Source organism: Cryptomeria japonica, chromosome 10 (genome assembly GCF_030272615.1).
Source record: "Cryptomeria japonica chromosome 10, Sugi_1.0, whole genome shotgun sequence".
In the NCBI taxonomy this organism is placed as follows: Eukaryota; Viridiplantae; Streptophyta; class Pinopsida; order Cupressales; family Cupressaceae; genus Cryptomeria; species Cryptomeria japonica.
The window spans coordinates 291,122,615-291,136,463 of record NC_081414.1 but is presented as its reverse complement, the minus strand read 5'-3'; the positions used below and the strand labels follow the sequence as shown (position 1 = coordinate 291,136,463).

The 13,849-nt window shown below is 33.5% G+C and overlaps 1 protein-coding gene across 5 annotated transcripts in view; it reads left to right on the top strand.

The window, feature by feature from the left end:
* Positions 1–1,269: 1,269 nt before the first annotated feature.
* The window catches only part of LOC131040932 (uncharacterized), a 37,980-nt gene continuing 25,400 nt past the window's right edge, over positions 1,270–13,849 (top strand). The window contains exons 1-4 of one of the 5 annotated variants that reach the window (XM_057973893.2): positions 1,270–1,590; positions 4,192–4,303; positions 4,428–4,492; positions 10,667–10,897. In XM_057973893.2, the coding sequence (XP_057829876.2) occupies positions 4,457–4,492; positions 10,667–10,897 (267 nt within the window). In that variant the 5' untranslated portion in view covers positions 1,270–1,590; positions 4,192–4,303; positions 4,428–4,456. Of the gene's footprint in view, positions 1,591–4,191; positions 4,304–4,427; positions 4,584–7,130; positions 7,228–10,653; positions 10,898–13,849 lie in introns of those variants that run through there. The other 4 variants (XM_057973891.2, XM_057973892.2, XM_057973894.2 and 1 more) reach the window with 4 other exon arrangements.

Below are 13,849 nucleotides of genomic sequence, written 5' to 3'. Positions count from 1 at the left end.
CTGAGAACTTTAGCAACTACTTATCCCACCTGGGTTGAGTGGGGACCCACTATTTGTCCAAGACACTTGATTCTTAGGGGTTTAAGGGTTTCTGAGCCAACTACAATTCCGTCATCCCATAGATTATTTAAATAGTGCGTGTTTCTCATTAGCATGTTATTGTAAAATATTTAAATGACAATTGTTGATAGGATGAATGTATGATTTGAATGACAACCATGAGACATGATAGTCTAATGAATTGAGAATTACAACTTTATATTCAAACTCCTTTCAATGTTAGACGAATTGATTAAACAACACGTGTATCTGATATAAAACATTTTCATTACAACCGTTGGTCCCATAGACTAATTAAACAACACAGGTACCTAATAAATATATTACTGTAGAATATATGTTGCTAGAACTTTAGCAACTACTTATCTCACTTGAGTTGACTGGGACCGATTGTTTCTCCAAGAAACTCAATTCTAATGGGAATAAGGGTTTCCTAGTCAAATACAATACTGTTGTTCCATAGATTAATTAAATAGTCCGTGTTCCTCGTAAACATGCGAGTTGTAAAACATTTTAACTACAATTGCTGGTGGGATGAATCAATGATTTTAATAATGACATCCACGAGACTAAATAATCTAAGAAATCGAGAACTACAACTTTATCATCAAACTCCTTTCAATATTAGATGAATTGATTGAACAGCATGTATATCTAACATAAAACATTTTATTACATCCATTGGTCCCATAGTCTATTTAAACAGCTATTACCATAGAATATTGTCACAACAGCTCTTGGTCCCATGGGCTGCTTATTTCGTTTCGTTATCTAGAAAATATTTATAATTAAAAAAAGGAGATAATGGAATCTGTAATGTGTGGGGAGATTGAAAGCAAGGAGGAAAAAAGGTATCGTGTAAGAGTGTGACCGGTTCGTTTGTACCAATGGGCGATGGACATTAGATATGGCTCGGCGCGCAGCCATGGCGGGTCCCAACATTTGGAAGAAGCATATGTGGCAGCCAATCAGATAGTTCCAAGTGATTTGACGCGCGTGAAGGAAAAAGGAAAACCAATCAGATGATAGATGTTGATCTGCTTTCGGCCACGACACCGCCTGGTAATCAAACCTAAGGAGACTTGACACGTGGAGACAGATATTTGTCAGGTCTTATCGGAGAATCACGGTTGACGGAAAAGTCAAGCTCCGGGCGGGCAGTCGGCCGGCGGGAGGAGGGGGGGAAGATATTGGTGGAAGCAATTTTGAGGAAAAGGGAGTGGGAGATAAAAATTTGATTAGATTCTGGGAGGATGAGATTGTGGAGAGAGGAAGACACAGATCGATCTTCGTTCGTCTAGTGGCGATTCGATTCGGAAAATCGAACAAAATAACGACAGTTTTTGACGGCATTCGTCGGACAAACTTTTGTCCTTTGTCCGCACGACGGAGGATTCGCAGCACTATTGTCAATTTTTATTTTAGAGTTTTTTCCTTCTTTCAAGGATTTTGACTACCTGCCTGCTGATTTCCATGGTAGATGACGGATTTCCTTCAGACAGGAGGATTTGCGGTGATGTTTTTCTTCAGGTACGTTCGGTTATGCATTTTGGTTCTTTTAACTGAGACAATTTGCTGATTCTAATCTTTCTGTTCTGTTACAAGTTTAGGGAGATTTTTGGATGTTTTGTTTTTCTTTGTTTTTTTTTGGGTTGTGTTTGGTGGAGGGTTGGATTCTTGATTGTGGGACTTGAAATCTGTGGGGGTTGAGGTTTACCGTTAGTATAAATGCTTTGGACTTAGCAAAGGAATGCGTCCCTGTAAATTCTTCCTGCTGTGATTTGTGGAGGGAGTGGGTGTTTAAAGGTTTGACCAAGATTGATTGGATGGGCATTTAGCTACTAAAATTGTTGGAAGGTTATTCCATACTCCAGGAAAAATCGGACCTCTGAAGGGTTGTTAGCTCACTGATACGTACCAGTATGCTTCTTGGTGGTCCTATTCCTAATTCCTTGCTGATCCAAGCCATTCATTATCAATTTGGTCCTTTTGAGTAGACTGAGCATCTGGAGAGGGTTGATTATGGAGTCAAGGAAAACCCCTCTTAAGCGCTGGACACTCCATAACAACCCTCAAATCACTCCAATTGTATTTTTAGAGGGAACATCATGCCCTTCTGGACTTGAACCTGAGTCATTGCGGCGGTAAGCACTGTTAGTGTAGGACAGTGTTCTGTGAATTATAAAATAGGAGGGTTTCCCTTGATATATTTCTGTCATCTGCAGAGTTGGGAGTCCTGGGTTCACAAAAAATGTGTGCAAATGAAATAGTTCAACGTGAAATTGTACAGACTGTGAATTCATTTAGACTTTCAGAATTTGTTTTAGGTTTTCAGTTTCAATACTCAGTTTTTATGGGGTTTTTAGAGGTTTTGAAGGGGTGCTCTGGTTTTCAATTTTGATCCCATAGGATCTGTTTTAGGTACTGCATTTCTGGAAAATTAAAAAGTTACATTCTATCTTCATTTTTCTTCCATATAAAGGCGCAATTATTGGAACTATTCCCATATTATAAGGACTTAAATGCTTGCACAGGTATTCAAACGTCAGAGAATCTGTTTAGCATATGCCAACCTTGCTTCTTCCGATGCTTGGAAATTTCTCAGCTTTCACTTTGTAGGTTAAAGTATTGGAAGCTGTCTGAGGTTTTAATGGGTGTTTGGGGTTAACATTTGGAACCAAATAATAGCTTGTTCCCAGTGCACTAAATTTTTTTGACTCTTATTTGTGAAGTTGATGTTTTTCCTCCTGTTTTAATTTGAATGTTCATAAATTGCATCTCCTCCAAGCAATTCAGTTGCTTCAAAAATGTGACGAACTCCTAAATTTTGGTTCTCCAAGTCTGTTTCAGACTTTCAGTACTAGCACAGGGCCGTGCAACCCTGGTTTGATATATCTTGACTGTAGAATCTAGATGTTAAATCCAATGTCTTTGAGATCCATGGTGATGATCTTGGTCGGGCTTTTCTAGCCTCATTGAGCCCTTGCTTTGACATGTCACGGCTTGTTGAAAACTTTCACCTTCTCATTTAATGGCTCTTCATTTCTCACACATTTTGTGGCTATTTAAAATATTTATGGTTTATTTTATTGCTTTGTAGTTACAGTTGATGACCTTAACTCATGCACCAGTGTAAGGTCATGTTGCTTAGGTATTATTGCCTACAAACAATTGATTCAAATTGATCATCTCCCATCCCCTCAATGTAATTCTTTTATGGACTAAACACCAATTTATTGCAGTGCAGTCCTACAGGCATTGTGCCGATATTTGCATATCATCTACAGGCGTTGTGCTGATATTTTTATAGCATCTACAGGCATTGTGCTGAAATTTGTCACTTACAATTGATCCACTTGCCTTTGGGCCAATTAGTCCAATTGCTTGTGTCGAATCATTTATGATTTTTCTCATCAAAGATGGGTTGTAAAAAGAATGACTGAGAATAAAAGGGAAAGAAGAGAAAAAATTCAGTCCCTAACAGATACTTTAAGTCATGAATTTATATGATCAGGAATATATAAAAGCATCATATTTGGAAAAGCTCTTATGATTGAATGTGTATCAATCGTGGAATCTAATTGTCAATACTGTTGTACCTTATGTTTACTGTTTAGTTGCCTTAAAGTTCTTTTAAGTTTTAAACTGATTGTTAGCACCTAGCTTATGTGCTTGTTGCTACATAATTTTAATGATGTTCATGATATCAAGACCAAAAACCATAATATTAACACATTTTCAGATTTCTTTTTATGTCTGTTTTTCTATTATGAATCTTGACCAAGAAGCTTGCTAATAATTTGTGAAGTCTATCTCCTCAAAGAACTCGTTTAAACTGTCCACCTTTGAAATATTTTCAGACTGCTTACGGAAATTTTCATACGCTACACACAATCTTTTTGACAATCTTGATCTAGAAGTATCACAGAATGTGAATGGAAATCATGATCTAGAAATATCACAGAATCTTTGACTCTTTTGTATATAAGAGTTTCTAGGCTACTTTTTGTTAGGGCAATTGTCCTAGAGAGGGTTACATAATTTTCTTTATTTGGTCGTGAAATCTAAAAAGATACGCACAATATTTCAAATCTCCCACTGGGTAACCTAATTCTCTTATTTTCTCGACAGGCCGTGGGAATTTCACCGGCCCTGGGCTTGTAGAGGATCTTCTTTATGGAAAGCCATCGGTGTCACCTCAATGTACCATAATAGCTCATAGCTTGTACTTGAACACTGTATGGTATGTGCATTTATCTTTAAAATATCTACGGATCATTAAGAACCACACAATCAAACGCAATTGTTCTTTACTAAAACATGGAAGAACCCATTTTTTTAAAGAGATTACGTTTTTGTTTATACAGAGACAGGTCAATACAGTAGGTTTCGGAGAATGGGTCGGTGGCAAGAAGAATCTCCGCAACAGCAGGTACTCTTCTAATTGTTAAAATCCAAATAAAGTATACAAAAATTGAGAATTCCCTCGCAAGTCGTAGAAAAGTCCAAGCAGGAGAAGATTGGTAGGGATTTTTCTCTTCTTTACAGCTTGCTTATCTGTTGTTTCGCAAATATTCTTTGTTTACTTTCCCCGATGCGCATGTATGTTTTCAGCTCGTCCATCTGTGTTGGGCAATCTTATAAACTTACAAATTATGAAGATAAGATCGATATAATTTTCTATTCCCCGAGAGAGATCCCTCCATTAATAAATTGAATCATTTTGGTACTGGGAGGCCCCCATTTTCATGGGTTTTTTTAAAGAAATCGTGAAATGGGCCCTTCTGCACGCGGCAGTCTAAAAGCTTTGGACATTTCGTCTGAGTTTAGGGATTTTGTTTCTACTATTTTCCTGGTCCACGCAAATTGGGAACAGCGGATCCGATCCATTGCGAGATATTGTTTATTCGATTTCCAAATATAATTAAACCGATAAATCGTGTCTTAACGTTTTCTGTCTGTCTTTTTCCCTGGCGTTTAATTTTAGCATCATTTGGAATTAAACGCCACTGTAAGTCAAAGATAATTTAAAAATTAATTGACTAAATTCCAACCTATCTGATTTTTTGGTATAAAACTATTAAAAAATCTTTAGTTTAAATGTGTAAGTTACGTTAAATATTTTAATTTTAAATCAAGATGGGTCTTACTTTAATTTTACATTAATGTTGGAATAAATTGACAATTTAACTATATGACTCTTGGAATAGTAGGTCCACCATTTTAGAGATATGATTGATTTTACATCGCTATAACCCTTTGAAAGGAATCTTTTAAGATTGGATGATATGTTGGGGTGATGTAATGAGAATATATTTTCATATTTTCCTAAAGAATTTATAAAAGCTGTTGAATTTTATGTTTTAGTTAGGTAGAATATACTTTATAAAGTATTAAAAGAATTCATTTTATTAGATTTAATAGTGTATTTAATTATTTTGTATAAAATTATATATTTTTTATTATTATATTAAAAATAAAAATTGTATTCCTTTTTAGATAATAGAAATGGGTGCTGCCCCTATGCAGCTATTTATCTATTAAAAAAAATAAAAAATAAAAATTGTAAATTTAAAAATTTAAGAAATTTTATATTGATAAGTAAGTAGGTGGTATTTTGGTAATGTTTTATGATATTAAATTTTCAAGATTCAATCTATTGATGAGTGGTATATATGAACCCATCTTTTATGAGAATGAATGATCTAGTTGGGGATGAAATATTGGATCTCATTGTTACATATATTTATTTACCATTTAAAAAATTATTAATAATTGAAATTATTTTAGTTTTATTTAAATATTATTTTTTTAATAATTTTGTTATACAAAAATATATAAATAAAAATGAAAGGAACAACATAAAACTTTTGATTTTAATCAAGATTTAACTAGTGTTTTAATTAAACTCATGGGTCCATATTTCATGACTAGTGGGTTCGTGCAAACCACTACTCATGAAATATGAGTCAAACCACTACTCATGAAATATGGGTCAATAAGTTCAATGTTGTTCTTTTCATTTTTCCTAATATATGTTTATAAGAAAATTAATATTTAAACATAAAAAACAAAATTAATATTTAAACATAAAAAATAAAATTATTAATAAATTTAAATAAATATGTAATAATTAAAAAATAAAATTATTAATAAATTTAAATAAATATGTAATAATTAATAATAAAATTATATTAATTAATATTTTATTATAATTTTTGATAATTGTATTTAATCTTCTATTAAGAAGAATTTTTTATGATTTTATCTTTTAATAAATTAAATATTAAATTATTTAAAATTTTAAAGCTAATTGTGATACATAATTCTATTTTAGAATTTTAGATTTGAAAAGATTTTTCATTTTAATGTTTTAAAAAATATTATAATATAGAAGTTAACATAGATTTGTTTCATTTTAACGTTTAGGTAAACAAGACTTGTCAAGGTTTGAGTTAAACTTATATAATATGGTACCAAATGCTATATGGAAGAAACTTTTGTTATAATTATACTAGTTTTTTAGAGATAAATGATTAAATGAAAAAAATATTTGTAAATTTTTCAACAAAATTGAACCTTTTGATAAATTATTTACAAGTCATTTAATTTCAACAATATATCAAAGACCTTTCTCATTTTAAAAAAGACAGTAAAAATTATAAAGAGATTTTTATTTTTATTTTTAAAATTGTAAAAAAAAATCCATCATATAAATATATTTATCTGCACTATTATATTAATTAAAAAGATAATTTAAATATAAATCACCTAATTAAAAACTACAATACATTGAATTATAGATACCATTACAAATCAAACCTTTTACCAAATATAAAATTAATTTTAAATTAAAAAATTTAGATCTTAAACTTAAGTTCAACGTGCTACTTTTTAAAAGCTGTACCGTATTTGGAAAGAAAGACATTTTTTGAAACCCTATAAGGAATTTTGTATTGGATTTTGGGGAAAAAAAAACCACCATCAAAAGACATCAATTCTACCATATTGGTATCCTTGGACATAACTTTTTTAATATTTAGGCCTCCAAAACATGTATCCCACAAAACAAGAGAAAATCCTCAACAAGGTGGTCCTCACAGCCATGGAGGATAACTCATGTTTTCCAAGTAAAAAAGACTATCACTGCAGCAGCAGATTACCAAGGTAATACAGCAAAGAGCCTATCGCAGCCTGTAAATGTTAGGTAGAAGTTCCTAGAGCTCCCCTCTCCCCTAACACAGTTACAATCGTTCTTTTGCGCAGGATATGGAAATTAGTATGGATGTGCCTTGGAAAATTGTTTATAGTAATGTCCATAATCACAGCTTATAGGAAGTTTAGAATTAAAATGAATGAGTGTATTTGGTATACTTATGGAACTAGATGTGTACTTTTATAAAAAGTCAGTTGTATTCCAGCTTACCTGCTCAAGCAGTGAGGGGACAAAAACATATGGAACTACAACTAGATATAACTTTTACAAACCAGAATTTTATTGAAAACGCATCAAAATGTAACCGTATTGAGCACTGTCTAAGACCAGCCTATACAAATTGAAATTCTCAGGCTCCAAAAATTCAATTGATAAAAAGTGCCTAAAATGCAAGAGGGCTCTTTAGCTTTACTCCTGGTGATCCTCGTTTCAGTGTTCACCTTAAAAATTGATTGCCTCCCTCTCTATTTGAACTCTCTAATTGTTGAATCTGCGTATCCTAGGTTAGGAAGAAAGATCTATCAGCCCTTGCTTATGGAGGTCCATTGATCCATTTATAAGGAAGTTGGCTTTTTCATTTTCTTATCCGAGTGAGTCAAGGTACGTCTCTTCAATGTTTTGCGAATTTGGGAAGTGTTTCATTCCTCTATCCAATTGCTTCCTCTGCCATTACGTAGAGCCTGAATTGGCATTTTTGAAACATCTTTAATTGTTGTCTTTTGGGCTCTGTCATTGCACACTAAATATCCACCTTCACTCCTAATGGAAGAGCATGCACTACTAAATTCTCGCAATGGTTAAACATATGTCAGAGCATGATGAAAGACGGTGACATAACTTAGAAGCAACCCTGCTCCACCGTTGGATCAGTTCTGAATCTATAAACAACAACCATGATCTTCTGACATTGACGATTATAACATCTATGTGTTGGATAGCACTTGACAGAGGGTGTTGAGGACGGAGGTAGGTTCATATGGAGGGTGTTTGAGGATAGAGGAAGGTTCATATGGAGTCTTGGATGTGACCTGTTACGACAATCTTAATATTGTTGCATTACCCCTGAACAAGCCAATTGCCATGTTCATACCTCAGTCTTTGACCTTTCTAAGCATCATTACTGTAGTTTTCCTGACAATATGTAGTGCATTGCTATCATACTGCACAAATACGCTCACTACACATGCACGGTGAAACATGAGTCTAATTTATGGTCAAGTTCTATTGAGCTTGTATATGTGATTTCAGAGGCACAATCCCGTGTACAGAACTAGCATGTCTGCAAAACACGAATGAGGACATGGTGAATCTCCAAGCCCATTGATTGGGATTTCCAAAGAGAGAAGGCATTAGACGATTAAGGATTGTAATCTTGCAGCAAATCAGCAATACAAGCATGAAGGCTTCAAAACTTGCAATTCAGGAAAACAAGGTAGACCCAAGTTTGATCGGACTAGACAACTCAGTAAAACTTGGCAGACCCAATTTTGACTTGGACTCAGCAAATTAAATAACTTCATTACTTCATTTACTCAGCAAACTTGGGAGTACTCGGCAAAACCTAGCCAAAATCTTGGCAAAACTCAACTAGACAAGTTAATGGGAGATTTATTCGGCTGCAAAAATAACTCGTAAGTTAAATGAGTAATTGGCAAATTTTTAATGTATGGATGAACCCGTCCCATGCACATCAAAGGATTATTCCTCAAAGTTCATACAAGCATTATGATCAAATATGTAATTTACAGTCATATTGATGAAGCGAGCACTGTTGGCTTTTAGAATGGTTATATGGATACAAACCACCTTCAACAATTATCAAGGTGCACAAAATATTTTTTTTAATGAGAATACTCATGGATTTAATTTTTGGTCACTTGAAAGGAATCTCCTTTATAGGTAATGGTATAATCTCGTTTAAGGGTATAATATGCAGGTCCGTTATCCCCAATATGAAATGCCTTTCTTCTAACAATGTAAATTTACTTTGAAATCTAACATAAAATGCTTTAGTTCTCCTTTTACCCTCCTAATTTGTGGTATGAGTTTTTGATATAAACGAAAAGGTGTCATTTCTCTCATTTTTTAGTACGAGGGGATCAGGGTGCCGGTGCATAATAAAAGCCTATGAGATTCAACCTTTTCAATAGGAGGTCAGAGCTGAGTAGGCAATGATACCATGTCAAAATTTATAGAGATAATAGCAGTACAAAGACAAGATGCACACAAATGAAACTGTCTATCTATTTTATTGGAGAAGATTACATGCTTTATGTAGCCTTTAAAAGGCACAACCAATTTTTACAAACCTGGATCTAAACTTAATAGCTAACTTAAACTAATTTGCCACCTCATAAAATCTTGCTCTAACTAACTGCTAAAACCGAAACTAAGACTGCCAGCAACATGTTTACGTATTTTTCTCTTAACTACTATTTTCAGTTTACTGTTAGTATGGTTAGTTTATATATTAGTCTTTCTGGTAGGATAATTATGGGGTACTGTTTAAGCTATATTTTTTTGATTACTCCTGAAAGTTGGCTTCTGTGATTTGTTTGGGTGCCTGGCTGTTACGTATTTACTATATATTCATTAATTCCTTAAACCATCAATGATGATCTGCAAAGGTAAAGAAAGTTTTAAACTCACAATTAAGCCTGCTTATGTAAATATTACAAGGTCCTTTTCCTTACAGCTATTATCACTTGTTCATTAAGTACAACCACTTATGAATTCTCCTCAAGTTTGTGTTAAACTCCTATCCTTATTAGGGTCTTATTATGTTGTATTTTTGTTGAGAGGTGTATGATTCTGTAGTAAATAGGTGGGCATTAGTACAACACTCAACCATGATCAATGTCATTTGATCCTTTCTTAAAGGTGTTTCTTTCGAGTATTGTGTTTCTTATCTCAATGATTGAATTGTGTCCTTGCTACAACACTCAGCCATTTTCCATTTTCGTGAAGGGCAAATCTTACTTGAGTTCCTTTAAGACTTATACTTCTTACTCTTATCCTTATTGGATGCCTTAAAGATTCAATTTATACATGCAATGACTTATGATTGATTCTGAAATAATTGAGACTTACTACACCGAATTTTTCTTTCTAAATTGGAATATAAACTCTGTTGGCTATAATTAACTCCTATTAGAATGTGGCCGCCACTTTTTTTTGGTTCCTTTTGTCCCCAAATGTTCAATTTATATGGTCCTCCCTTTAATGAAAAGAAGGGATACGTACATTGGTTATATATTTCTGGATGACATTTTTAATGTCTTTTTCTACATTCATGTATTCTATTGAAAATTTATGAAATTCAGTATTCCATTGTTGTCTATGTTCTTTTAGAAATTAGAGGCTCTAAATCAATTTAGTTTATATCTGCAGACTATCAGAACTGTTCAGGATGTTCCATCCTTGGAAAGCAGGAGCAACAGAATGATCTTTCAAGATGTATCTTCAAACTACCCCACCACCCCTCACACCAACATCAACAGCAGTTGCAGCAAAGTCGTGCATGCTTTTGGCCAGAGGCATTTTCTGCAGAATCTCTCAGAGGATAAAATGGAACATATCAGGAAAACCATGATAAAGCATGAAGAGATGTTTAAGGAACAGGTCTTAATATTTTTTACTTTGAGTTGTTTCTTTGTAATGTATATTTGAAATAACTTAAGTACCTTTTGAGGTATTGAAAAAATTTATGTCCACACAATTCTGAGATTGTTTGCCAAAGACTAGAGATAAGATTGTAGGGTAAAAATCAGTTAGGCTACTTAGAGTTGAATTGAATTGCAAATAAGTGATGAAGACAGCAGTTAGGCCAATCGTACATTATTATTTTTAAACTGAATCAAATTACATGACTTTTCTGTGTGTGTGTATGATTTTAAAATTATTCCATTTGGCCTTTGTTTTCTTGCAAAATAATCAATATGTGACAAAGTGCACAAGAATAAATATGCCTTTCGATTGAACAAGATCCAACCACACATACTAAAAAAATTCTGATACATATCAATAAGTTAATAAATTAATAATAGATGGTCAGTAGTAGGGCATAGGACACAAGGAAATCAATACAAATGAGGAGTACTCTTGGGGATCATAAAGACTGACCTAAATGAAGCTAAATGAAAAAATAATTTTGAGACATCAGATTTCCAGAGTCTATAATGATTATTGTACTGTGCTTCTGGATTCAACTGCATAGAATTTATTTGAAAAATTAATTCTTATCAACTATGTATAGAAATTCAAATTCTTCCTTATAAATAAGATGTTATTTTAATATTAACTGTAGCTATAAAAAGCACAAGGTGCTCTAAAAGAGTGCATCAAAGCTATGATTCTTAGTTCATTGTCACTAACTTCACTTACTCTCCTTACTGGTTGAGCCCTTATGTTGTTGGTTGAGTCCTCAACTGCAACCTCGACTTCAAGGTCTTAATTTTCTATTGAATTAAAGGCTTTCACGAAGAGGGCACTTATGTGTGATTGAAGGTGCAAAAGGGCTCAACTAATGTTTAGGGAATGGTTATTCATTTAGTCTTTATATTATGCTAAAGCTTCTTTCTCGATAGCTGTTGCAGATCATTATTTTCATTGAAGCATTTGGTAGGTTCAATTTCAACAATGGGTTGTAAAAGTAGGTCTAGTTTAATTCACGTATCTTGCATAAAGTCTCATTCCACAAGAAAGGATGTTAATGTACATCAAAGTGAGGAGGAAAAAAATGAATTAGGTGGGAAATACCATTGTAATTGAGTGCACTCATCGATATAAGGCACTTGTCTCTTCATTTTGAATTCCACTAAGCGTGATTAGGAAATTCCAGTTTAAGAATAACCAGGCAAGCTGAAAAGTGGAGAAAATCAGCGAAGTGTTTATTTTGTTTGATTTCTGCAAGAGTATTTTAACTGTGCCAATATGGTTGACTAATGGTGTATTTATAACTCGCTGTGCAAAACTTGATTGAAATGTTCTTTATCTGAGAATTTACTCCCTATACAATTATTTCTCTCATTATTTAACACTGGTGTAGATTCAAAGCTGAGGTAGTAGTAATAATGTATAATTCTAAGCAAAGTTACTGATCTTGATTTAGGTTCTAGTTCAGGTTTGCTGGTTTGGTTTGTGGATTTGATCAAAAAGAAATTTTATGATTAGATTCTTTTTAGGTTTGTCCATAAAAACATATAAAAATAAGAAATATATATTTACAGCCCAAAAACAAGGATTGAATTCAAAATGCCACATAATATACATATTTTAGAAAAATTACCATCAATATTATAAATATAATATATACTAATGCAATATTAATTTGTCAATCTTGAATACCTTGCTTGACTATTCATTTCTCAATATTAAAATAATCAAATCACTTGTCAACGTTATATTTTCCATTTTTAATTCTCATTGAATTAGCAATTTCAGATTTTACGACAACAAAGCCTACAAGAGAGTGAAATTGATACACCTGCATGCCTTGCTACTGAATATTGCCCGAGATAGATAGATGACCTGTTGTGGTTGCAAAGCTAGGCAAAAGGTCCACAAGAATTAGATAATTTTCAGCTAGGGAGTCAAAATGACCTGACTAAGAAAATGAAAACTTGTAGTGGGAGTGTGAACCATTTGATGGCTGGCAAAGTCATAGCATGCGGTAAAAATGGCACGGAATATGTCACGTGGTCAACATGAAGGCTTCTCGTATGGTCATGTAATCATCCCTTTGCAATTGTGTCATGATTGTGCCTAAGTCCACTTTCATGTTGGCTTGCCTAACCTTATTGAACTCAAGGACATTCTCCAAAAGAGACATGAGCAACTCGCCAATGTTGATGGTCGTTAATGGAACATGATAAAACGTAGGGAGTCATGGGTTTTAGAGAAGCAAAATGAAGATAGATCTTTTCCAAGGATTCAGAGCCTCATTATTTGTGTTGTTGTTTTCTTTCATTACAATAATAAATGATGATAAAAGATAATAAATTTGATAAAAGATAATAAATTTAACTTTTTTTAAAAGCCATATTTTGGAGTGGGTTTTGTTGAAACTCAATCTATCAGTGGCAAAATTTCCTTGGGTCCCAACTCGTTCGTGCATCTAGGCCTCTTTTTGCCCATCACATATTAATTGATCTAAGAACTTTTGTATCGGTCTCCATTTGTCAAATTTGCTTATGTATTGTTCTCCATTGTCTCTCATGTGTTGGAAGTTGTAAAGGTCCCAAAATTTAAGTGTGGAGGTTTTCTATTCAAATTCCAAAGTTTGTGTTAAATGTTGCAATTTTGGGGTTTTCCATCTTGGTGTACCTTCCTCTAAACCTTTCTTTTTCCCTTGTCTTTGTTGGAGTTTCAAACTTACTCTTACTAGCTTGCTTTTCCTCAAACCTCCACACTTCGACATTTTACACTAAGTTACCTTTCAATCCTATCCACTATGTTATTTTTTTAAGTGTTAGTTTTAGTCATCCTTTTCCTAGCATGCTTTGTGTCATGAGTTCCTTGGTATCCTAGATCCCCAAATGCTAACATTTCTCCTTATATCCTTTCTGGAGTTAG